This window comes from Bombina bombina, chromosome 5, assembly GCF_027579735.1.
Source record: "Bombina bombina isolate aBomBom1 chromosome 5, aBomBom1.pri, whole genome shotgun sequence".
Taxonomy (NCBI): domain Eukaryota; kingdom Metazoa; phylum Chordata; class Amphibia; order Anura; family Bombinatoridae; genus Bombina; species Bombina bombina.
The window spans coordinates 124392133-124418898 of NC_069503.1; the positions used below are offsets into that span (position 1 = coordinate 124392133).

Here is a 26766-nt window from a genome sequence, read left to right on the forward strand (position 1 = left end):
CGTCTGAATCGGACTGGAGCTCTCTGCCCTTTACCAATCCAGCCACGGGCCCATCCATCTGGCCCATCAAGACTCACTCTCATTTCATCAGTCCATAAAACCTTAGAAAAATCAATCTTGAGATATTTCTTGGCCCAGTCTTGACGTTTCAGCTTGTGTGTCTTGTTCAGTGGTGGTCGTCTTTCAGCCTTTCTTACCTTGGCCATGTCTCTGAGTATTGCACACCTTGTGCTTTTGGGCACTCCAGTGATGTTGCAGCTCTGAAATATGGCCAAACTGGTGGCAAGTGGCATCTTGGCAGCTGCACGCTTGACTTTTCTCAGTTCATGGGCAGTTATTTTGCGCCCTGGTTTTTCCACACGCTTCTTGCGACCCTGTTGACTATTTTGAATGAAACGCTTGATTGTTCGATGATCACACTTCAGAAGCTTTGCAATTTTAAGAGTGCTGCACCCTCTGCAAGATATCTCACTATTTTTGACTTTTCTGAGCCTGTCAAGTCCTTCTTTTGACCCATTTTGCCAAAGGAAAGGAAGTTGCCTAATAATTATGCACACCTGATATAGGGTGTTGATGTCATTAGACCACACCCCTTCTCATTACAGAGATGCACATCACCTAATATGCTTAATTGGTAGTAGGCTTTCGAGCCTATACAGCTTGGAGTAAGACAACATGCATAAAGAGGATGATGTGGTCAAAATACTCATTTGCCTAATCATTCTGCACTCCCTGTAGATTGGAATCGACCCCAATTATTGGTAACACTGCTGCGATCTAGTGCTGAAACGTGCACACTCCTGAACCTACCAAGACTTTCTGTTATGGAAAGGATACAAAGAAAAAGAGAGAAAATTAATACTAAAGTTAAATTCTATTTCTCCAACATAGGTGTGTCCGGTCCACGGCGTCATCCTTACTTGTGGGATATTCTCTTCCCCAACAGGAAATGGCAAAGAGCCCAGCAAAGCTGGTCACATGATCCCTCCTAGGCTCCGCCTACCCCAGTCATTCTCTTTGCCGTTGCACAGGCAACATCTCCACGGAGATGGCTAAGAGTTTTTTGGTGTTTAAATGTAGTTTTTATTCTTCAATCAAGTGTTTGTTATTTTAAAATAGTGCTGGTATGTACTATTTACTCTGAAACAGAAAAGAGAAGAAGATTTCTGTTTGCAAGAGGAAGATGATTTTAGCAAACGTTACTAAAATCGATTGCTGTTTCCACACAGGACTGTTGAGATGAAGTAACTTCAGTTGGGGGAAGCAGTTGGCAGACTTTTCTGCCTGAGGTATGACCGGCCACATTTCTAACAAGACTTTGTAATGCTGGAAGGCTGTCATTTTCCCTATGGGGACCGGTAAGCCATTTTCTTAGATCAAGTAAAAGAATAAAGGGCTTTATAAGGGCTTAAAAAACTGGTAGACATTTTTCTGGGCTAAAACGATTACTTTGCTAAGCATATTTGGCAGATTATAACTCTTTATAGTTATTATAATCTTGGGGATTGTTGTTAAAAAACGGCAGGCACTGTATGGACACCTTTTTCAGATGGGGGCCTTCTCTACTCATAGGCAGAGCCTCATTTTCGCGCCACTAATGCGCAGTTGTTTTTGGAAAGCAAGGCATGCAGATGCATGTGTGAGGAGCTAAGAACCACTGAAAAAGCTTATAGAAGGCGTCATTTGGTATCGTATTCCCCTCTGGGCTTGGTTGGGTCTCAGCAAAGCAGATACCTGGGACTGTATAGGGGTTAAATGTAAAAACGGCTCCGGTTCCGTTATTTTAAGGGTTAAAGCTTTCAAATTTGGTGTGCAATACTTTTAAGGCTTTAAGACACTGTGGTGAAATTTTGGTGAATTTTGAACAATTGCTTCATGCTTTTTCGCATATTCAGTAATAAAGTGTGTTCTGTTTAAAATTTAAAGTGACAGTAACGGTTTTATTTTAAAACGTTTTTTGTGCTTTGTTGACAAGTTTAAGCCTTTTTAACATGTCTGAACCATCAGATAAGCGATGTTCTATATGTATGAAAGCCAATGTGTCTCCCCATTTAAATATATGTGATAATTGTGACATAGTGTCCAAACAAAGTAGGGACAATGATGCCACAGATAATAATATTGCCCAAGATGATTCTTCAGATGAGGGGAGTAAGCATGGTACTGCATCATCCCCTTCTGTGTCTACACCAGTTTTGCCCACACAAGAGGCCCCTAGTACATCTAGTGCGCCAATACTTATTACCATGCAACAATTAACGGCTGTTATGGATAATTCTATTGCAAATATTTTATCTAAAATGCCTACTTATCAGAGAAAGCGCGATTGCTCTGTTTTAAACACTGAAGAGCAAGAGGACGCTGATGATAACGTTTCTGACATACCCTCACACCAATCTGAAGGGGCCAGGAGGGAGGTTTTGTCTGAGGGAGAAATTTCAGATTCAGGAAAAATTTCTCAACAAGCTGAACCTGATGTTGTAACATTTAAATTTAAATTAGAACATCTCCGCGCACTGCTTAAGGAGGTATTATCTACTCTGGATGATTGTGACAATTTGGTCATTCCAGAGAAATTATGTAAGATGGACAAGTTCCTAGAGGTTCCGGTGCCCCCCGATGCTTTTCCTATACCCAAGCGGGTGGCGGACATAGTAAATAAGGAATGGGAAAGGCCCGGCATACCTTTTGTTCCTCCCCCTATATTTAAGAAATGATTTCCTATAGTCGACCCCAGAAAGGACTTATGGCAGACAGTCCCTAAGGTCGAGGGGGCGGTCTCTACTCTAAACAAACGCACTACTATTCCCATAGAAGATAGTTGTGCTTTCAAAGATCCTATGGATAAAAAAATTAGAGGGTTTGCTTAAAAAGATGTTTGTTCAGCAAGGTTACCTTCTACAACCAATTTCATGCATTGTTCCTGTCACTACGGCAGCATGTTTCTGGTTCGAAGAACTAGAAAAGTCGCTCAATAAAGAATCTTCGTATGAGGAGGTTATGGACAGAGTTCAAGCACTTAAATTGGCTAACTCTTTTATTCTAGATGCCGCTTTGCAATTAGCTAGATTAGCGGCGAAAAATTCAGGGTTTGCTATCGTGGCGCGCAGAGCGCTTTGGCTAAAGTCTTGGTCAGCGGATGTGTCTTCCAAGACAAAATTGCTTAACATCCCTTTCAAGGGTAAAACACTGTTTGGTCCTGATTTGAAAGAGATTATTTCAGACATCACCGGGGGAAAGGGCCACGCCCTTCCTCAGGATAGGTCTTTTAAGGCTAGAAATAAGCCTAATTTTCGTCCCTTTCGCAGAAACGGACCAGCCTCTACTTCTACATCCTCTAAGCAAGAGGGTAATACTTCTCAACCCAAACCAGCCTGGAGACCGATGCAAGGCTGGAACAAGGGTAAGCAGGCCAAGAAGCCTGCCACTGCTACCAAAACAGCATGAAGGGATGGCCCCCGATCCGGGACCGGATCTGGTGGGGGGCAGACTTTCTCTCTTTGCTCAGGCCTGGGCAAGAGATGTTCAGGATCCTTGGGCACTAGAAATAGTTTCTCAAGGTTATCTCCTGGAATTCAAGGAACTACCCCCAAGGGGAAGGTTCCACAGGTCTCAATTATCTTCAAACCAAATAAAAAGACAGGCATTCTTACATTGTGTAGAAGACCTGTTAAAGATGGGAGTAATTCATCCAGTTCCAATAGGAGAACAAGGGATGGGGTTTTACTCCAACCTGTTCATAGTTCCCAAAAAAGAGGGAACATTCAGACCAATTTTAGATCTCAAGATCCTAAACAAATTTCTCAGGGTTCCATCGTTCAAAATGGAAACCATTCGAACGATCCTTCCTACCATCCAGGAAGGTCAATTTATGACCACGGTGGATTTAAAGGATGCGTACCTACATATTCCTATCCACAAGGAACATCATCCGTTCCTAAGGTTCGCTTTTCTGGACAAGCATTACCAGTTTGTGGCACTTCCATTCGGATTAGCCACTGCTCCGAGAATTTTCACAAAGGTACTAGGGTCCCTTCTAGCGGTTCTAAGACCAAGGGGCATTGCAGTAGTACCGTACTTGGACGACATCCTGATTCAAGCGTCGTCTCTGTCAAAAGCAAAGGCTCATACGGACATCGTCCTAGCCTTTCTCAGATCTCACGGATGGAAAGTGAACATAGAAAAAAGTTCTCTTTCCCCGTCAACAAGAGTTCCCTTCTTGGGAACAATAATAGACTCCTTAGAAATGAGGATTTTTCTGACAGAGGTCAGAAAATCAAAACTTCTAAGCTCTTGTCAAGTACTTCATTCTGTTCTTCGTCCTTCCATAGCGCAGTGCATGGAAGTAATAGGATTGATGGTTGCAGCAATGGACATAGTTCCTTTTGCACGAATTCATCTAAGACCATTACAACTGTGCATGCTCAGACAGTGGAATGGGGATTATACAGACTTGTCTCCGACGATTCAAGTAGATCAAAGGACCAGAGATTCACTCCGTTGGTGGCTGATCCTGGACAACCTGTCACAGGGAATGAGCTTCCGCAGACCAGAGTGGGTCATTGTCACGACCGACGCCAGTCTGGTGGGCTGGGGCGCGGTCTGGGAACCCCTGAAAGCTCAGGGTCTATGGTCTCGGGAAGAATCTCTTCTCCCGATAAACATTCTGGAACTGAGAGCGATATTCAATGCTCTCAAAGCTTGGCCTCATCTAGCAAAGGCCAAATTCATAAGGTTTCAATCAGACAACATGACGACAGTTGCGTATATCAACCATCAGGGGAGAACAAGGAGTTCCCTGGCGATGGAGGAAGTGACCAAGATAATTCAATGGGCGGAGGATCACTCCTGCCACTTGTCTGCAATCCACATCCCAGGAGTGGAAAATTCGGAAGCGGATTTTCTGAGTCGTCAGACATTCCATCCGGGGGAGTGGGAACTCCATCCGGAAATCTTTGCCCAAATAACTCGATTATGGGGCATTCCAGACATGGATCTGATGGCCTCTCATCAGAACTTCAAGGTTCCTTGTTACGGGTCCAGATCCAGGGATCCCAAGGCGACTCTAGTAGATGCACTAGTAGCACCTTGGACCTTCAACCTAGCTTATGTATTCCCACCGTTTCCTCTCATTCCCAGGCTGGTAGCCAGGATCAATCAGGAGAGGGCTTCGGTGATCTTGATAGCTCCTGCGTGGCCACGCAGGACTTGGTATGCAGACCTGGTGAATATGTCATCGGCTCCACCATGGAAGCTACCTTTGAGACAGGACCTTCTTGTTCAAGGTCCATTCGAACATCCGAATCTGGTTTCCCTCCAACTGACTGCTTGGAGATTGAACGCTTGATTTTATCAAAGCGTGGGTTTTCAGATTCTGTAATAGATACTCTGATTCAGGCTAGAAAGCCTGTAACTAGAAAAATTTACCATAAGATATGGAAAAAATATATCTGTTGGTGTGAATCTAAAGGATTCCCATGGAACAAGATAAAAATTCCTAAGATTCTATCCTTTCTTCAAGAAGGTTTGGAGAAAGGATTATCTGCAAGTTCTCTGAAGGGACAGATCTCTGCGTTATCTGTTTTACTTCACAAAAGGCTGGCAGCTGTGCCAGACGTTCAAGCGTTTGTTCAGGCTCTGGTTAGAATCAAGCCTGTTTACAGACCTTTGACTCCTCCCTGGAGTCTTAATCTAGTTCTTTCAGTTCTTCAAGGGGTTCCGTTTGAACCCTTACATTCCGTAGATATTAAGTTATTATCTTGGAAAGTTTTGTTTTTGGTTGCAATTTCTTCTGCTAGAAGAGTTTCTGAGTTATCTGCTCTGCAGTGTTCTCCGCCCTATCTGGTGTTCCATGCAGATAAGGTGGTTTTGCGTACTAAGCCTGGTTTTCTTCCGAAAGTTGTTTCCAACAAGAATATTAACCAGGAGATAGTTGTACCTTCTTTGTGTCCGAATCCAGTTTCAAAGAAGGAACGTTTGTTACACAATTTGGACGTAGTCCGTGCTCTAAAATTCTATTTAGAGGCCACTAAAGATTTCAGACAAACATCTTCTTTGTTTGTTGTTTATTCTGGTAAAAGGAGAGGTCAAAAGGCAACTTCTACCTCTCTTTCTTTTTGGCTTAAAAGCATTATCCGATTGGCTTATGAGACTGCCGGACGGCAGCCTCCTGAAAGAATCACAGGTCATTCCACTAGGGCTGTGGCTTCCACATGGGCCTTCAAGAACGAGGCTTCTGTTGACCAGATATGTAAGGCAGCGACTTGGTCTTCACTGCACACTTTTGCCAAATTTTACAAATTTGATACTTTTGCTTCTTCAGAGGCTATTTTTGGGAGAAAGGTTTTGCAAGCCGTGGTGCCTTCCATTTAGGTGACCTGATTTGCTCCCTCCCTTCATCCGTGTCCTAAAGCTTTGGTATTGGTTCCCACAAGTAAGGATGACGCCGTGGACCGGACACACCTATGTTGGAGAAAACAGAATTTATGCTTACCTGATAAATTACTTTCTCCAACGGTGTGTCCGGTCCACGGCCCGCCCTGGTTTTTTTAATCAGGTCTGATGAATTATTTTCTCTAACTACAGTCACCACGGTATCATATGGTTTCTCCTATGCATATTTCCTCCTGTACGTCGGTCGAATGACTGGGGTAGGCGGAGCCTAGGAGGGATCATGTGACCAGCTTTGCTGGGCTCTTTGCCATTTCCTGTTGGGGAAGAGAATATCCCACAAGTAAGGATGACGCCGTGGACCGGACACACCGTTGGAGAAAGTAATTTATCAGGTAAGCATAAATTCTGTTTTTTTTTTAATAAATTAAGTTTAATTTTAGCTTCATTGTCCCTTTAAGTTAAAGGGACTTGAAACCCAAAAATGTTTAATTTGTCATTCAGAGCATACAATTTAAAATAGGTTTCTAATTTACTTCTGTTGTCAAATTTGCTTTTTTTCCCCTGTGGTATTCTTTGTTGAAGAGATATCTATGTACGTAGCATGCACAGGTCTAGAACATTACATGGCAGGAAAAGTTCTCCCATCTTGCTCTTGTAACTGTATAATATTCTTGCTGCTATATAGTGCTGCAGACATGTGCACACTCCTGAGCTTAAAAATGTGTGTTTCATGTCCCTTTAATTTTGATTCTGGATAATAAGCAGTGTTATGTAGGTGTAGGATCTGGATGATAAGCAGTGTTGTGTAGGATCTGGATGATAAGCAGTGTTATGTAGGTGTAGGATCCAGATGATAAGCAGTGTTATTTAGGTGTAGGATCTGGATGATAAGCAGTGTTATGTAGGCATAGGATCTGGATGATAAGCAGTTTTATGTAGGTATAGGATCTGGATGATAAGCAGTGTTATGTAGGTGTGGGATCTGGATGATAAGCAGTGTTATGTAGGTGTAGGATCTGGATGATAAGCAGTGTTATGTAGGTGTAGGATCTGGATGATAAGCAGTGTTATGTAGGTATAGGATCTGGATGATAAGCAGTGTTGGGTAGGTGTGGGATCTGGATGATAAGCAGTGTTATGTAGGTGTAGGGTCTGGATGATAAGCAGTGTTATGTAGGTGTAGGGTCTGGATGATAAGCAGTGTTATGTAGGTGTAGGGTCTGGATGATAAGCAGTGTTATGTAGGTGTAGGATCTGGATAATAAGCAGTGTTATGTAGGTGTAGGATCTGGATGATAAGCAGTGTTATGTAGGTGTAGGATCTGGATGATAAGCAGTGTTATGTAGGTATAGGATCTGGATGATAAGCAGTGTTATGTAGGTGTGGGATCTGGATGATAAGCAGTGTTATTTAGGTGTAGGATCTGGATAATAAGCAGTGTTATGTAGGTGTAAGATCTGGATAATAAGCAGTGTTATGTAGGTGTGGGATCTGGATGATAAGCAGTGTTATGTAGATGTAGGATCTGGATGATAAGCAGTGTTATGTAGATGTAGGATCTGGATGATAAGCAGTGTTATGTAGGTGTAGGATCTGGATGATAAGCAGTGTTATGTAGGTGTGGGATCTGGATTATAAGCAGTGTTATGTAGGCGTGGGATCTGGATGGTAAGCAGTGTTATGTAGGCGTGGGATCTGGATTATATGCATTGTTATGTAGGTGTAGGATCTGGATAATAAGCAGTGTTATGTAGGTGTAGGGTCTGGATGATAAGCAGTGTTATGTAGGATCTGAATGATGAGCAGTGTTATGTAGGTCTGGGATCTGGATGATAAGCAGTGTTATGTAGGATCTGGATGATTAGCAGTGCTATTTAGGTGTGGTATCTGGATGATAAGCAGTGTTATGTAGGTGTAGGGTATGGATGATAAGCAGTGTTATGTAGGTGTGGGATCTGGATGATAAGCAGTGTTATCTAGGATCTGGATGATAAGCAGTGTTATTTAGGTGTGGTATCTGGATGATAAGCAGTGTTATGTAGGTGTAGGGTATGGATGATAAGCAGTGTTATGTAGGTGTAGGGTCTGGATGATAAGCAGTGTTATGTAGGTTTAGGATCTAGATGATGAGCAGTGTTATGTAGGTGTGGCATCTGGATGATAAGCAGTGTTATGTAGGATCTGGATGATAAGCAGTGTTATTTAGGTGTGGTATCTGGATGATAAGCAGTGTTATGTAGGTGTAGGATCTGGATGATAAGCGGTGTTATGTAGGTGTAGGGTACTGGATGATAAGTAGTGTTATGTAGGTGTAGGGTCTGGATGATAAGAAGTGTTATGTAGGTGTAGGTTCTGGATGATAAGCAGTGTTATGTAGGTGTAGGGTCTGGATGATAAGCGTTGTTATGTAGGATCTGGATGATAAGCAGTGTTATGTAGGATCTGGATGATAAGCAGTGTTATGTAGGTGTGGGATCTGGATGATAAGCAGTGTTATGTAGGTGTAGGATCTGGATGATAAGCAGTGTTATGTTGGTGTAGGATCTGGATAAGCAGTGTTATGTAGGTGTAGGATCTGGATGATAAGTAGTGTTATGTAGGTGTAGGATCTGGATGATAAGCAGTGTACGTAGGTGTAGGATCTGGATGATAAGCAGTGTTATGTAGGTGTAGGATCTGGATGATAAGCAGTGTTATGTAGGTGTGGGATCTGGATGATAAGCAGTGTTATGTAGAGGTGGTATCTGGATGATAAGCAGTGTTATGTAGGTGTGGGATCTGGATGATAAGCAGTGTTATGTAGGTGTGGCATCTGGATGATAAGCAGTGTTATGTAGGTATGGGATCTGGATGATGAGCAGTGTTATGTAGCTATGGGATCTGGGTGATGAGCAGTGTTATGTCGGTGTAGGATCTGGATGATAAGCAGTGTTATGTAGGTATGGGATCTGGATGATAAGCAGTGTTATGTAGGTGTAGGATCTGGATGATAAGCAGTGTTATGTAGGTGTAGGATCTGGATGATAAGCAGTGTATGTAGGTGTAGGATCTGGATGATAAGCAGTGTTATGTAGGTGTAGGGTATGGATGATAAGCAGTGTTATGTAGGTGTAGGGTCTGGATGATAAGCAGTGTTATGTAGGATCTGAATGATGAGCAGTGTTATGTAGGTGTGGGATCTGGATGATAAGCAGTGTTATGTAGGTGTAGGGTCTGGATGATAAGCAGTGTTATGTAGGTTTAGGATCTAGATGATGAGCAGTGTTATGTAGGGGTGGGATCTGTATGATAAGCGTTGTTATGTAGGATCTGGATGATAAGCGTTGTTATGTAGGATCTGGATGATAAGCAGTGTTATGTAGGATCTGGATGATAAGCAGTGTTATGTAGTTGTAGGATCTGGATGATAAGCAGTGTTATGTAGGTGTGGGTTCTGGATGATAAGCAGTGTTATGTAGATGTGGGATCTGGATGATAAGCAGTGTTATGTAGGTGTGGGATATGGATTATAAGCAGTGTTATGTAGGTGTAGGGTCTGGATGATAAGCAGTGTTATGTAGGTGTAGGGTCTGGATGATAAGCAGTGTTATGTAGGTTTAGGATCTAGATGATGAGCAGTGTTATGTAGGTGTGGCATCTGGATGATAAGCAGTGTTATGTAGGATCTGGATGATGAGCAGTGTTATGTAGGTATGGGATCTGGATGATAAGCAGTGTTATGTAGGTGTAGGATCTGGATGATAAGCAGTGTTATGTAGGTGTTGGATCTGGATAATAAGCAGTGTTAGGTAGGTGTGGGATCTGGATGATAAGCAGTGTTATGTAGGATCTAGATGACAAGCAGTGTTTTGTAGATGTGGGATCTGGGTGATAAGCAGTGTTTTGTAGGTATGGGATCTGGATGATGAGTAGTGTTATGCAGGTTGAGGGGTACTGGATGATGACTAGTTTTATGCAGGTTGTGGGTTCTGAATGATAAGCAGAGTTATGTAGGTGTGGGATCTGGATGATAAGCATTGTTATGTAGGATCTAGATGACAAGCAGTGTTATGTAGGTGTGGGATCTGGATGATAAGCAGTGTTTTGTAGGTGTGTGATCTGGATGATAAGCAGTGTTATGTAGGTGTGGGATCTGGATGATAAGCAGTGTTATGTAGGTGTTGGATCTGGTTGATAAGCAATGTTATGTAGGTGTGGAATCTGGATGATAAGCAGTGTTATGTAGGTGTGGGATCTGGATGAAAAGCAGTGTTATGTAGGTGTTGGATCTGGATGATAAGCAGTGTTATGTAGGATCTATGATAAGCAGTGTTTTGTAGGTGTGGGATCTGGATGATAAGCAGTGTTTTGTAGGTGTGGGATCTGGATGATAAGCAGTGTTATGTAGGTGTTTGATCTGGATGATAAGCATTGTTATGTAGGTGTAGGATCTGGATGATAAGCAGTGTTATGTAGATGTGGGATCTTGATGATAAGCAGTGTTATGTAGATGTGGGATCTGGATGATAAGCATTGTTATGTAGATGTAGGATCTGGAAGATAAGCAGTGTTATGCAGGTTGAGGGGTACTGGATGATGACCAGTTTTATGCAGGTTGTGGGTTCTGAATAAGCAGTGTTATGTAGGTCTAGGATCTTGATGATAAGCAGTGTTATGTAGGTGTGGGATCTAAATGATAAGTAGTGTTCTTTAGGTGTAGAATCTAGATGATAAGCAGTGTCATGTAGGTGTAGGATCTGGATGATAAGCATTTTTATGTAGGTGTAGGATCTAGATGATAAGCAGTGTTATGTAGGTGTAGAATCTGGATGATAAGCAGTGTTATGTAGGTGTGGGATCTGGATGATAAGCAGTGTTTTGTAGGTGTGGGATCTGGATGATAAGCAGTGTTTTGTAGGTGTGGGATCTGGATGATAAGCAGTGTTATGTAGGTGTATGATCTGGATGATAAGCAGTGTTATGTAGGTATAGGATCTGGATGATAAGCATTGTTATATAGGTGTGGGATCTGGATGATAAGCATTGTTATGTAGGTGTGGTATCTGGATGATAAGCATTGTTATGTAGGTGTAGGATCTGGATAATAAGCAGTGTTATGTAGGTGTTGGGTCTGGATGATAAGCAGTCTTATGTAGGTGTAGGGTATGGATGATAAGCAGTGTTATGTAGTTTTAGGATATGGATGATGAGCAGTGTTATGTAGGTGTGGGATCTGGATGATAAGCAGTGTTATGTAGTTGTAGGATCTGGTTGATAAGCAGTGTTATGTAGGCGTTGGATCTGGATGATAAGCAGTGTTATTTAGGTGCTGGATCTGGATGATAAGCAGTGTTATGTAGGTGTAGGGTCTGGATGATAAGCAGTGTTATGTAGGCGTTGGATCCGGATGATAAGCAGTGTTATGTATGTGTAGGGTCTGGATGATAAGCAGTGTTATGTAGGCATTGGATCTGGATGATAAGCAGTGTTATGTAGGCGTGGAATCTGGATGATAAGCAATGTTATGTAGGCGTGGAATCTGGATGATAAGCAGTGTTATGTAGATGTAGGATCTGGATGATAAGCAGTGTTATGTGGGTGTAGGATTTGGATGATAAGCAGTGTTATGTAGGTTCTGGATCTGGATGATAAGCAGTGTTATGTAGGTGTAGGATCTGGATGATAAGCATTGTTATGTAGGTGTAGGATCTGGATGATAAGCAGTGTTATGTAGATGTGGGATCTTGATGATAAGCAGTGTTATGTAGATGTCGGATCTGGATAATAAGCAGTGTTATGTAGGTGTGGGATCTGGATAATAAGCAGTGTTATGTAGGTGTGGGATCTGGATGATAAGCAGTGTTATGTAGGTGTAGGATCTGGATGATAAGCAGTGTTATGTAGGCGTGGGATCTGGATGATAAGCAGTGTTATGTAGGTGCTGGGTCTGGATGATAAGCAGTGTTATGTAGGTATAGGATCTGGATGATAAGCAGTGTGTTATGTAGGTGCTGGATCTGGATGATAAGCAGTGTTATGTAGGTATAGTATCTGGATGATAAGCATTGTTATGTAGGTGTAGGATCTGGATGATAAGCAGTGTTATGTAGATGTGGGATCTTGATGATAAGCAGTGTTATGTAGATGTGGGATCTGGATAATAAGCAGTGTTATGTAGGTGTGGGATCTGGATAATAAGCAGTGTTATGTAGGTGTGGGATCTGGATGATAAGCAGTGTTATGTAGGTGTAGGATCTGGATGATAAGCAGTGTTATGTAGGCGTGGGATCTGGATGATAAGCAGTGTTATGTAGGTGCTGGATCTGGATGATAAGCAGTGTTATGTAGGTATAGGATCTGGGTGATAAGCAGTGTTATGTAGGTGCTGGATCTGGATGATAAGCAGTGTTATGTAGGTATAGGATCTGGATGATAAGCATTGTTATGTAGGTGTAGGATCTGGATGATAAGCAGTGTTATGTAGATGTGGGATCTTGATGATAAGCAGTGTTATGTAGATGTGGGATCTTGATGATAAGCAGTGTTATGTAGGTGTAGGATCTGGATGATAAGCAGTGTTATGTAGGCGTGGGATCTGGATGATAAGCAGTGTTATGTAGATGTAGGATCTGGATGATAAGCATTGTTATGTAGGTGTAGGATCTGGATGATAAGCAGTGTTATGCAGGTTGAGGGGTACTGGATGATGACCAGTTTTATGCAGGTTGTGGGTTCTGAATAAGCAGTGTTATGTAGGTCTTGGATCTCGATGATAAGCAGTGTTATATAGGTGTGGGATCTAAATGATAAGTAGTGTTATTTAGGTGTAGAATCTAGATGATAAGCAGTGTCATGTAGGTGTAGAATCTGGATGATAAGCAGTGTTATGTAGGTGTGGGATCTGGATGATAAGCAGTGTTTTGTAGGTGTGGGATCTGGATGATAAGCAGTGTTTTGTAGGTGTGGGATCTGGATGATAAGCAGTGTTATGTAGGTGTATGATCTGGATGATAAGCAGTGTTATGTAGGTATAGGATCTGGATGATAAGCATTGTTATATAGGTGTGGGATCTGGATGATAAGCAGTGTTAATATGTGTGGGATCTGGATGATAAGCATTGTTATGTAGGTGTAGGATCTGGATAATAAACAGTGTTATGTAGGTGTTGGGTCTGGATGATAAGCAGTGTTATGTAGTTTTAGGATATGGATGATGAGCAGTGTTATGTAGGTGTGGGATCTGGATGATAAGCAGTGTCATGTAGGTGTAGGGGATGAATGATAAGCAGTGTTATGTAGTTTTAGGATATGGATGATGAGCAGTGTTATGTAGGTGTGGGATCTGGATGATAAGCAGTGTTATGTAGTTGTATGATCTGGTTGATAAGCAGTGTTATATAGGCGTTGGATCTGGATGATAAGCAGTGTTATGTAGGTGCTGGATCTGGATGATAAGCAGTGTTATGTAGGTGTAGGGTCTGGATGATAAGCAGTGTTATGTAGGTGTTGGATCCGGATGATAAGCAGTGTTATGTAGGTGTAGGGTCTGGATGATAAGCAGTGTTATGTAGGCGTTGGATCTGGATGATAAGCAGTGTTATGTAGGTGCTGGATCTGGATGATAAGCAGTGTTATGTAGGTGTAGGATCTGGATGATAAGCAGTGTTATTTGGTTGTAGGATCTGGTTGATAAGCAATGTTATGTAGGCGTGGAATCTGGATGATAAGCAGTGTTATGTAGATGTAGGATCTGGATGATAAGCAGTGTTATGTGGGTGTAGGATTTGGATGATAAGCAGTGTTATGTAGGTGCTGGATCTGGATGATAAGCAGTGTTATGTAGGTGTAGGATCTGGTTGATAAGCAATGTTATGTAGGCGTGGGATCTGGATGATAAGCAGTGTTATGTGGGTGTAGGATTTGGATGATAAGCAGTGTTATGTAGGCGTTGGATCTGGATGATAAGCAGTGTTATGTAGGTGCTGGATCTGGATGATAAGCAGTGTTATGTAGGTGTAGGATCTGGATGATAAGCAGTGTTATTTGGTTGTAGGATCTGGTTGATAAGCAATGTTATGTAGGCGTGGAATCTGGATGATAAGCAGTGTTATGTAGATGTAGGATCTGGATGATAAGCAGTGTTATGTGGGTGTAGGATTTGGATGATAAGCAGTGTTATGTAGGTGCTGGATCTGGATGATAAGCAGTGTTATGTAGGTGTAGGATCTGGTTGATAAGCAATGTTATGTAGGCGTGGGATCTGGATGATAAGCAGTGTTATGTGGGTGTAGGATTTGGATGATAAGCAGTGTTATGTAGGTGTAGGATCTGGATAATAAGCAGTGTTATGTAGGTGTAGGATCTGGATAATAAGCAGTGTTATGTAGGTGTAGGATCTGGATAATAAGCAGTGTTATGTAGGTGTAGGATCTGGATAATAAGCAGTGTTATGTAGGTGTAGGGTTTGGATGATAAGCAGTGTTATGTAGGTGTAGGATCTGAATGATAAGCAGTGTTATGTAGATGTAGGATCTGGATGATAAGCAGTGTTATGTAGGTGTAGGATCTGGATGATAAGCAGTGTTATGTAGGTGTAGGATCTGGATGATAAACAGTGTTATGTAGATGTAGGATCTGGATGATAAGCAGTGTTATGTAGGTTTGGGATCTGGATGATAAGCAGTGTTATGTAGATGTAGGATCTGGATGATAAGCATTATTATGTATATGTAGGATCTGGATTATAAGCAGTGTTATGTAGATGTAGGATCTGGATGATAAGCAGTGTTATGTAGGCGTGGGATCTGGATGATAAGCAGTGTTATGTAGATGTAGGATCTGGTTGATAAGCAATGTTATGTAGATGTAGGATCTGGATGATAAGCAGTGTTATGTAGGTGTAGGGTTTGGATGATAAGTAGTGTTATGTAGGTGTAGGATCTGGATGATTAGCTGTGTTATGTAGATGTAGGATCTGGATGATAAGCAGTGTTATGTAGATGTAGGATCTGGATGATAAGCAGTGTTATGTAGGTGTAGGGTTTGGATGATAAGTAGTGTTATGTAGGTGTAGGATCTGGATGATAAGCAGTGTTGTGTATATGTAGGGTCTGGATGATGAGTAGTGTTATGTAGGTGTAGGATCTGGATGATAAGCAGTGTGATGTAGGTGTAGGGTTTGGATGATAAGTAGTGTTATGTAGGTGTAGGATCTGGATGATAAGCAGTGTTGTGTAGATGTAGGGTCTGGATGATAAGTAGTGTTATGTAGGTGTAGGATCTGGATGATAAGCAGTGTTATGTAGATGTAGGATCTGGATGATAAGCAGTGTTATGTAGGTGTAGGATTTGGATGATAAGCAGTGTTATGTAGGTGTAGGATTTGGATGATAAGTAGTGTTATGTAGTTGTGGGATCTGGATGATGAGCAGTGTTATGCAGGTTGAGGGGTACTGGATGATGACCAGTTTTATGCAGGTTGTGGGTTCTGAATTATAAGCAGTGTTATGTAGGTTTCGGGTGCATTTACTTTTCTTTTCAGTGTTATTGTGTTTTATCCAGCTGACTGGTAGTGTTGTATCTTTTTGCTACTCCAAGTGACTTTAACACTCTCTCTCTTGTGTGTTTCCAGAACAGAACTGGTGCTCACCTAACAGGAACCGGCATCTGATCCACTCTGCGAAAATGCAGGAGACTAAGGCCCCAGCATGTGCTGTAGTCGGCGGTGAGATGTCATAAATATCTGTTGATAATTGTACAAAGGCCAAATAGGTAGAATATAAACATTGTGTGCATTTGCTTATAACTGTATTAATAATATGGTTTGTGCATTTGATTGAGGCAGCTGCACGTGTAGATTTATATTGTCTGTGCCTGCCTGGGATTTGTGACACTGCAGTGATTTTCCTGTGGCATCAAGGTAAAGACTTTGCTGTCATTGAACTCATTAAGGGAGGACCTTTGTCTGATGTATTTGTGTAGGAAGAGGTGTTACACAAACATCAGTAACATCTAACCTCATACTGCATATAAAACATTTATCCGTAGGCTCTGATAAGAGGAGCAGTCACCTTGGGGCCTTGATGAGACTGGTAAATGAGATCCCTGGGTTCTTGTTGGGAAATACTGTGACAGATGGCAGTCCCTCTCCTGCTGGGACACTGGAGGATCAACCAGATATCCAGGGACCAAGTGTGGAAGGTAAGTTGTAATTTGAACATCTAACAAAGCTTGTTATTTCTCCTGTAAGTATATGTGTGTTTTCTCTAACTCTCTCCCAGAACCATGTGCGATACTGGTGGGTATATGGCCTGTGACTACTTCAGATAGTGGGTATACGGCTTGTGACTACTGCAGATACTGGGTATACGGCCTGTGACTACTGCAGATAGTGGGTATACGGCCTGTGACTACTGCAGATAGTGGGTAATACGGCCTGTGACTACTGCAGATATTGGGTATACGGCCTGTGACTACTGCAGATAGTGGGTATACGGCCTGTGACTACTGCAGATAGAGTGGGTATACGGCCTGTGACTACTGCAGATAGTGGGTATACGGCCTGTGACTACTGCAGATAGTGGGTATACGGCCTGTGAGTACTGCAGATACTGGGTATACGGCCTGTGAGTACTGTAGATACTGGGTATACGGCCTGTGAGTACTGCAGATAGAGTGGGTATACGGCCTGTGACTACTGCAGATAGAGTGGGTATACGGCCTGTGACTACTGCAGATAGAGTGGGTATACGGCCTGTGACTACTGCAGATAGAGTGGGTATACGGCCTGTGACTACTGCAGATAGAGTGGGTATGCGCCATTTTTCATTTTGTGCCTGAGGTAATTGTTTCTAACTATCTTGAGTTAAGCAGAATGAGCGGACACTAAGAGGTAGATTTATCAAAGCAATTTGCCTGTAATTGCAGGAAAAATAACGCATACGCACCATTCGCCATATTTATGTAGGCAATCTGCGCCTATAATTGCGCAAATCTGAAAGAAACTTTTTCGCACACTCGGCTTGGAGTCGCATAGGCGCACGGGCGTGCTCCCGAGTGCACCAATATACATTAGTAATAGGCGTAATTTCACAGCCCGACCTACAAATACGCCCAGTTTCTTAATTATCATTGCTTTGCGCCCATAGGGAACAGAAATTTCTCCTTAAATTGCGTGTTTTATATTTCGCCCTACAGACTGAGGCGAACACCATTATCATACAGTCTTTTACATCTTGTGATGCAGTACTTTCTTTTTTTAACTCATTTTTCAAAGGCTCTGCACCAAGAAGTATACGGGTACCAAGAGTTTTATATATATATATATATATATATATATATATATATATATATATATATTGATTTTTGCGATCTTAAATTACCAACATATGGCAAAAACAGCACGGAAACATTATATAATATAAATATGCGCAGATCCTACACCAAAATAGATACTTAAATAAAGCTTTTTTTAATAATCAAGACATGGCGGTGTAAATATTTATAGGGATGTACTGTGATAAATAGAGAGTAAATGCTTTTTCCGACAGGCAAAATTTATCATTATTATGCCCAAGCTCGTCAGCGCAAAGTTACGTCTATTTCTTTCTAATGACACGATGAGTCCACAGATCATCTAATTACTATTGGGATATTCACCTCCTGGCCAGCAGGAGGCGGCAAAGAGTACAGCAAAGCTGTTAAATATCACCTCCCTTCTATCCAACCCCAGTCATTCTCTTTGCCTACGTTTCGTTAAAGCAGTTTCGTTTTTGCATTGCATCAAAAATAAAGCAGTTTTTTTTTTTTAATTTAAAAAAACAGTAATGTTTTTTCTTCTTAAAGACACAATGAGTCCACGGATCATCTTCATTACTTATGGGATATTCACCTACTGGTCAGCAGGAAGAGGCAAAGAGCACCACAGCAGAGCTGTTAAATAGCTCCTCCCTTCCCTCCCACTCCAGTCATTCTCTTTGCCTACGTTAGTGATAGGAGATGGCAAAGTGAGGTGTTAGAAAAGATTCTTCAATCAAGAGTTTATTATTTTTAAAGTAGTGCCAGAGAATGCTACTTTGTTCTGGGGTGTAGTCGTAGTCCATATCAGTCTCTACAGGAGAGCTATTGGTGGCTTTAAAGCAATGGGAACTTGTGGGACATAATTCTCACTGCGCCTCACATACAGTGATGCTGCCCTTATCCTGATAGCCTAAGCAAAATTAACTCAGGCTTTTTCATCTTCCACAGGGCTATGGGAGGGAGAGGACCTCCTAAACCTGCTGTGCTGCCCTGCTGTCGAGCAGAATGTAACAGTAAGTGCTAACTTTTTTTATTCTGGGTCTGAAGCACACAGAGGATTCAGGACAGAGGAAGTATAGCACTTTACTGGGACAAATATCTCCTATAGACTGCTTTAGGAGGATTTTTTGACAACATGATTTCAGCAGGCACTGGGGCTCAGGAGAGTGGCTTTGGGGGGGACCTGATTCGAGTGGACACCATAAGGGGTATGCCCTGTGGCTAAGGGAGGGCTAAATCTCTTATTATATTGTTTTTATGGACTGGCTCAGTTCAGTTTTATGAGCCGGTTTGTGTAGTGTGTTCAGTGAATTATAAGGATGGACGCATTCCCTATATTTACAAAACTGTTTCCCATTGCTGACTCAGCTAAGGAGGCTGGTCAAACATTTCCTAGGGGGGATGGAGTAGTTTCAGCTTAGTTAAGTGAACTGCTATACCCTTAGAGGATAGGTCCTATAGACAAATATTACAAGGGGGATGTACACCAGGGCTTACACTGGCAACCAGGGGTGTACTTGTCTACCGTCACTAGTGCGACGGCGGATTGGTTTGATGCGTTGTCTGATGCTACTAAGTCAGAGACTAACCTGGATAAAATCCAGGACAAGATTAAAGCTTTCAAATTGGTTAAGTCCTTTATTTCAAATTCTTCACCTTATAAAACTGGGAGCATAGTTTGCTCTGTTCCAGTTCACAGGGCTTTATGGTTAGAGCCTTGTTCTATGGATATATGCTAAGCTTTTAGTGATTCCTTACAAGGAGAAGTTCCTGTTGGGACCTGGCTTGATGGAAATAATCTCTTTTGAAAATTTATAAAAAAAGAAAAATGGATCATAGCCTGCTGTGGAATCAGGACAGCATGAAAGACATGCGTTCGATCCGGGATCGAATCTTGTAAGGGGCAGACTTTCCATCTTTGCTCAGACTTGGGTTCGATCAAAAGCTTCCTCTTAGAGGCAGTTTTCGTTTTTCAAGATTATCTGTAATCAAAGAGAGAGGCGTTCTTATTCTGCGTAGGAGACCTCTCAGATCTGGGACTGATTGTTCCAGTTCCAATACAAGTCTCTCTGTCATAGCTTAGTGGCTAGCACAGCTGCTTGGAAAGCAGAAGGTTGAGAGTTCAAATCCACCCCCAGGCTGGAACTTTGTAAACAGGTTCTGGGTTTTATATTCCAATCGGGTTGTGGTTCCCAAAACAGGAGGGAACTTTCAGTCCTCTTTTTAGATTTCAAGAGTCTACACAAATTCCTTAGTGGACCGTCATTCAAGATGGAAACTATTTGTTTTCGTTCTTTCTTGGGTCCAAGAGGGTCACTTAAGGACAACAGTTGATTAAAGGACACGTACCTGCATGTTCCCATTCACAGGGATCATCACAAGTTCTTAAGGTTTGCCTTTCTAGACAAACATTTCCATTTTATGGATCTTCCTTTCGGTCTCCCAGAATCTTCACATAGGTTCTGGGGTCTTTGCTTGCAGTGCTTCGTTCAAGAGGCATTGGGGCGGCGCCTTATCTGGACGACCAGGGCCGTCTTTAATATTGACTGGACCCTGGGCAAACATTTTCTTGGGCCCCCACCCATGCAATTTCGCTCTCCACCCCAACATCCCTAAAAACAACTAAATCAATTTATTTTATAAAAAAAAATTAAATTATTAGCCCAGCAGTGGATCATCAACTGCTGGGCTAATCATTTAAAAAAAAATAAAAAAATTGCAATATGTGAAACTGGACGTAAGCAGTACTAATAAGTAAATAAATATATAAATGCCTCCACTGTGGATTCATTTAATATTCTTTTGAATGTGATTCTGGTGTGAAGTTAGCTGGTTAAAGAGATTTAGGGCAGCCAACAGGAGCAAAGCAAGGTAAAGACTGAGGAGGAAGCATGGAGGTGCAGACAAATATAAGTTTACTGACTGGAACAGCAGAACTACTATGGGAAGTTGTAAAATCTGAGACAGAGAGAAAACAAACACTATAAAAATAAACCTTACATTAATGTGTGAAGTATCAGCATGACACTATACATCAGCCACAGCGTCTTTGCTAGGAACAAGTTCCCTCTCACCCTGCACTAGACAATGCTGCATGGGGAGGGGCGTGTGTGCACTCACTTATTCTTCCCACTGACGCCTTTCTACAAAGCACTGTTCCCCTAACAAACTTCAGTTAGTTGATCTTAGGGCCACAGCAGAAAGAGCAGGGCTAAGGGGACCAGCAGATTGGATGCTGTCTGCCCAAGGCTGCATGGATACAGTGTGAGATGAGTCACACAGCCTCAAGACTGAAGAGAGCAGTGTATGCAGCTGCACAGATGCTCAAATCCTCACATGCCTGCCGCTCCAGCTTTCTGCTGCATGCGCCTACAGTCAGCCCTACCCAGAAACAATCCCCACCACCAGAGCAGTTACCTGGTAACAGTGGTAACCCTAGCAGGAAGTTTTCTGATGCAGTGGGAATGGCTGGATGCCTAGTTAGGGCTTTGCATTCAGTGCTGCACATTGCACATCTAAAACAGCACATGGCAATAGCTTGGCATGTCCCATGACACCGGCACGGTCTGGCACAGTTTTTTGTTTTTTTTTAAATATAAGCAGAGTACTTTTGACTGTGACAGTATTAGGACTGAATGTGTGTGTTCCCCATGTCACATCAGCAGGCTGGTATGAACCATAAATTTTTTTATTTTTTTTTATTTTTTTTTAGGACTCTTGGGCCCCTCAACAGAGACTGGGCCCTGGGCAGCTGCCCCTTTTGCCCTGTGTTAAAGATGGCCCTGTGGACGACATTCTAGTTCAGGTGCTGTTCTTTCAGCTAACAAAAACCCTCATGGAATTGGTATTGATTTTCCTAAGGTTTCACGGGTGGAAGGTGGATCTAGAAAAGAGCTCTTTAGTTCCTCATTCAAGAGTGACCTTTCTAGGGACCGTCATAGAATATCTGTCTATAAAGATTTTTCTGACAGAAGTCAGGAAATTAAAGATGATCCATTCTTGCCTAGCTCTACAATCTTCTCCTCGCCCTTCAATGGCTCAGTGCATGGAGTTAATAGATCTGATGTTAGCAGCAATGAACATTGTCCCGTTTGCTTGCTTTCATCTCAGGGCTCTGCAGTTGGGCATGCTCAAAAATTATTTGGACTTGTTCCCTCGACTTCTATTGGCATAGGAGACAAAGGAGTCTCTTCTTTGGTGGTTGTCTCTAGATCTTTTCTTCCAGGGATTGTGTTTTCACAGACCTTCCTGGGAGATTGTGACAACAGATGCCAGCCTTCTGGGGTGGGAAGCAGTTTAGGACTCCCTGAGGGCTCAGGGATATGGTCTCAGACAGTGTCTTTGTTATCCATAAACATTCTGGCACTGAGAGCGATCTACAATACTCGCCTGGCCTGGCCTCAGCTGGCTTCGGTTCAGTTTATCAGGTTCCAGTCGGACAACATAACGTCAGTTACCTACATTAATCATCAGGGAGGAACAAGGAGTTCCTTGGCGATGACAGAGGTCTCCACAATAATTCAGTGGGTGGAGATCCATTCTTGTTGTCTGTCGACAATTCATAACCCAGGAGTGGACATCTGGGAGGCAGATTTTCTGAATAGACTGTCCTTTCATCCGGGGGGAGTGGGATCTTCATCCGGATGTGTTCTCCAGTCTGATCCTCAAATGGGGTTAGCCGGAGTTGGATCTCATGGCATCCAGACAGAAAGCCAAACTACTTCTGAGGTACGGGTCGAGATCCAGAGATCCTCAGGCGGCTCTGATAGATGCTCTGGCGACCCCTTGGTCCTTCAATCTAGCATATCTGTTTCCTCCATTTACTCTCCATCCTCGAATGTTTGTCCGGATCAAACAGGAAAGGGCTTCAGTGATTCTCATAGCACCAGCCTGGTCTCATAGGATCTGGTATGCAGACCTGGTAGAGATGTTGTCTCTACCTCCTTGGAGGCTTCCGCTTCGAAAGGACCTTCTGAATCAGGGACTCTTCCATCATCCAAATCTAGATTCTCTGAAGCTAACTGCTTGGAGATTGAACGGCTGATTCTAGCCAAGTGAGGTTTTTATGACTCAGTCATAGACATTTTGTTTCAGGCTCGTAAGCCTGTCACTGGGCAGATTTATCATAAGATTTGGCGTAAATATCTTTATTGGTGCGAATCCAAGGCTACTCCTGGAGTAGAGTTAGGATTCCTAGAATTTTATCTTTTCTCCAGGAAGGATTGGAGAAAGACTTCTCAACAAGTTCCTTAAGTGGTCAAATTTCAGCATTATCTATCCTGTTACACAAGCGTCTAGCTGATGTCCCTGATGTTCAATCTTTTTGTCAGGCCTTAGTCAGGATTAGGCCTGTGTTTAGACCAGTTACTCCTCCATGGAGTCTTACTTTAGTTCTCAGGGTTCTTCAAGGGGTTCTGTTTGAACTTATGCATTCCTTAGATATCAAGTTGTTATTTTGGAAGGTTTTATTTTTGGTAGTGATTTCCTCTGCTCGTAGAGTGTCTGAGCTTTCAGCGTTACAATGTGAGCCTCCTTACCTTATTTTTCATGCAGATAAGGTTGTCTTCCCAAGATTGTTTCTGATCGGAACTTGAATCAGGAAATTGTTGTACCTTCCTTGTGTCCTAATCCTCCTCCTAAGAAGGAGAGACTCTTGCACAATTTGGATGTAGTTTGTGCTTTAAAGTTTTATTTACAGGCGACTTACGATTTTTGCCAGTCTTCTTCTTTGTTTGTGGTATTTTCAGGCAAACATAGGGGACAGAAAGCTACGGCTGACGATTATTATACGTTTGGCTTCCAAAACTGCTGGACAGTAGCCTTCTGAAAGGATTACGGCTCATTGCACTAGAGCTGTTGCTTCCTCATGGGCATTCAAAAATGAAGTTTCTGTGGACCAGATTTGCAAGGCTGCAACTTGGTCCTCTCTTCACACTTTTACAAAGTTTTACAAATTTCATACTTTTGCCTTGGCTGAGACTGTTTTTAGGAGAAAGGGTTCTTCATGCAGTGGTGCCTTCCATTTAGGTATCCTGTCTTGTCCCTCCCGTATCATCTGTGTACTCTAGCTTGGGTATTGGATCCCATAAGTAATGAAGATGATCCGTGGACTCATCGTGTCTTTAAGAAGAAAAGGAAATGTATGCTTACCTGATAAATGTATTTCTCTTGTAAGGTGTATCCAGTCCACGGGTTCATCCATTACTTGTGGGATATTCTCCTTCCCAACAGGAAGTTGCAAGAGGACACCCACAGCAGAGCTGTCTATATAGCTCCTCCCCTAACTGCCACCCCCAGTCATTCTCTTGCAACTCTCGACAAGAAAGGAAGTATCAAGAGATATGTGGTGACTTAGTGTAGTTTTACCTTCAATCAAAAGTTTGTTATTTTTAAACGGTACCGGCGTTGTACTGTTTTACTCTCAGGCAGAAATTAGAAGAAGCCTGGAGGTTTGATGATCTTAGCGGTTTGTAACTAAGGTCCATTGCTGTTCTCACACATAACTGAAGAATATGGGAAAACTTCAGTTGGGGGAACAGTCTGCAGATTACCTGCTTTGAAGTATGTTCAGTATTTTTATTTCTAGAGAGATGAATAAGTTCTAGAAAATGCTGACAGAGCCTTGTGTATTTAAGGTAAGCCTGATGCAGTGATTTAACAGCAACTGGGATCATGCTTACAAAACAGGGTAATACTCATGTTAATATTCATATTACTTAGTGTCAAAACGTTTACATGATTTCATAAATAGGACGTTTTTTCTCTGAGGGAGATAAGTCTTTATTTGGGGCCTAGTTTCCACATGGCTAGTCAGATACTCCTAGGAGTATTTTCTTAAGGCCCTTCTAACATCCAGTAACATGTTGGGAGGGGCCTATTTTAGCACTCTAACTACGCAGTTTTAATTCAGACTGAGACATCCAGCTTCCCTAGAGGTTTCCTCTGGCATCTGAGGACCATTTCAAAGGGGTTATTTCTGCACAAGATCATTTTTGAGGGCAGGTAGGAGCCTCAGCAGTGCTGTGGCAATGTGCTCAATTGATTTTTAACGTTTTTTAACGTTTTTCAATCCGGTTTGGGGCCTAAGGGGTTAATCATCCATTTGCAAGTGGGTGCAATGTTGCTTTAGTCCCTTACACACATAAAAATTTCAAAGACTTTACTGTATTTTTACACTGTTTTGCAGTTTAAGTGCTAGTTTCACCTTTATTAAAGTGTTTTCCAAGCTTGCTTGTCTCAATACTAGTCTGTTAAACATGTCTGACATAGAGGAAACTCCTTGTTCAATATGTTTTGAAGCCATTGTGGAACCCCCTCTTAGAATGTGTACCAAATGTACTGATATTTCTATAAACTATAAAGACCATATTATGGCGCTTAAAGATTTATCTCCAGGGGATTCTCTGACTGAAAAGAGGGAGATTATGCCATCTAGCTCTCCCCATGTGTCAGAACCTATAACTCCGCTCAAGTGACGCCAAGTACATCTAGCGCGTCTAATTCTTTTACCTTACAGGACATGGCGGTAGTTATGAATGCTACCCTCTCCAAACTGCCAGGGCTACAAGGAAAGCGAGACAGCTCTGGGGCTAGAACTAACACAGAGCTTTCTGACGCTTTAATGCCTGTGTCTGATATACCCTCACAATGCTCAGAAGCCGAGGCAGGTGAGCTTCTATCTGTGGGTGACATTTCAGACTCGGGGAAGGCGTTACTTCAGTCTGATTCTGAAATGACAGCGTTTAAATTTAAGCTTGAACACCTCCGCTTATTGCTTAGGGAGGTTTTAGCGACTCTGGATGACTGTGACCCCATTGTGGTTCCAGAGAAATTGTGTAAAATGGACAAATACTTTGCAGTGCCTGTTTACACTGATGTTTTTCCAGTCCCTAAGAGGTTTTCGGAAATTATTACTAAGGAATGGGATAGACCAGGTGTGCCGTTCTCTCCTCCTCCTGCTTTCAAAAAGATGTTTCCCATAGATGCCATACGGGACTCGTGGCAGACGGTTCCTAAGGTGGAGGTAGCAGTCTCTACCCTAGCTAAGCGTACAACTATCCCCGTCGAGGACAGTTGTGCTTTCCTAGATCCTATGGATAAAAAATTGGAGGGTCTCCTTAAGAAAATTTTTATACATCAAGGTTTTATTCTCCAGCCTCTTGCATGCATTGCCCCAGTTACTGCTGCAGCGGCTTTTTGGTTTGAGTCTCTTGAGGAGGCTCTACAGGTAGAGACCCCGCTAGACGATATTCTAGACAGGATTAAAACTCTTAAGTTAGCTAACTCCTTTATTTCTGACGCCATTTTTCATTTAGCCAAGCTAACGGCTAAGAATTCAGGTTTTGCCATTTTGGCGCGTAGGGCGCTATGGCTTAAGTCCTGGTCAGCAGACGTTACTTCAAAGTCTAAGCTTCTTAACATCCCCTTCAAGGGACAGACCCTATTCGGGCCTGGTATGAAGGAGATCATTTCTGATATTACTGGAGGAAAAGGTCACGCCCTTCCTCAGGATAGGTCCAACAAGTTAAGGACCAAACAGAATAATTTTCGTTCCTTTCGAAACTTCAAGAGTGGCGCAGCTTCAGTTTCCTCTAATGCAAAACAAGAGGGAAATTTTGCCCAGTCCAAACCAGTCTGGAGACCGAAGCAGGCCAAGAAACCTGCGGCTGCCTCTAAGACAGCATGAAGGAGTAGCCCCCGATCCGGGACCGGATCTAGTAGGGGGCAGACTTTCTCTCTTCGCCCAGGCTTGGGCAAGGGACGTCCAGGATCCCTGGGCATCAGAGATTGTTTCCCAGGAATATCTTCTGGACTTCAAAGCTTCATCTCCAAAGGGGAGATTTCATCTCTCACAATTATCTGTAAACCAGATAAAGAGAAAGGCATTCTTACGTTGTGTTCAAGACCTACTGGTTATGGGAGTGATCCACCCAGTTCCAAGGGAGGAACAGGGGCAGGGCTTCAATTCAAATCTGTTTATAGTTCCCAAAAAAGAGGGAACTTTCAGACCAATCTTGGATCTCAAGATCCTAAACAAATTTCTCAGGGTCCCATCCTTCAGGATGGAGACTATCCGAACCATCCTCCCTATGATC

The 26766-nt window shown here is 42.5% G+C and overlaps 1 protein-coding gene across 1 annotated transcript in view; it reads left to right on the forward strand.

Moving 5' to 3' along the window:
- The window catches only part of LOC128660067 (uncharacterized), a 279471-nt gene that overhangs the window by 110585 nt on the left and 142120 nt on the right, over positions 1-26766 (forward strand). The window contains exons 12-13 of the mRNA XM_053713672.1: positions 16005-16097; positions 16421-16573. Coding sequence (XP_053569647.1) covers positions 16005-16097; positions 16421-16573 — 246 coding nt within the window. The remainder of the gene's footprint in view (positions 1-16004; positions 16098-16420; positions 16574-26766) is intronic.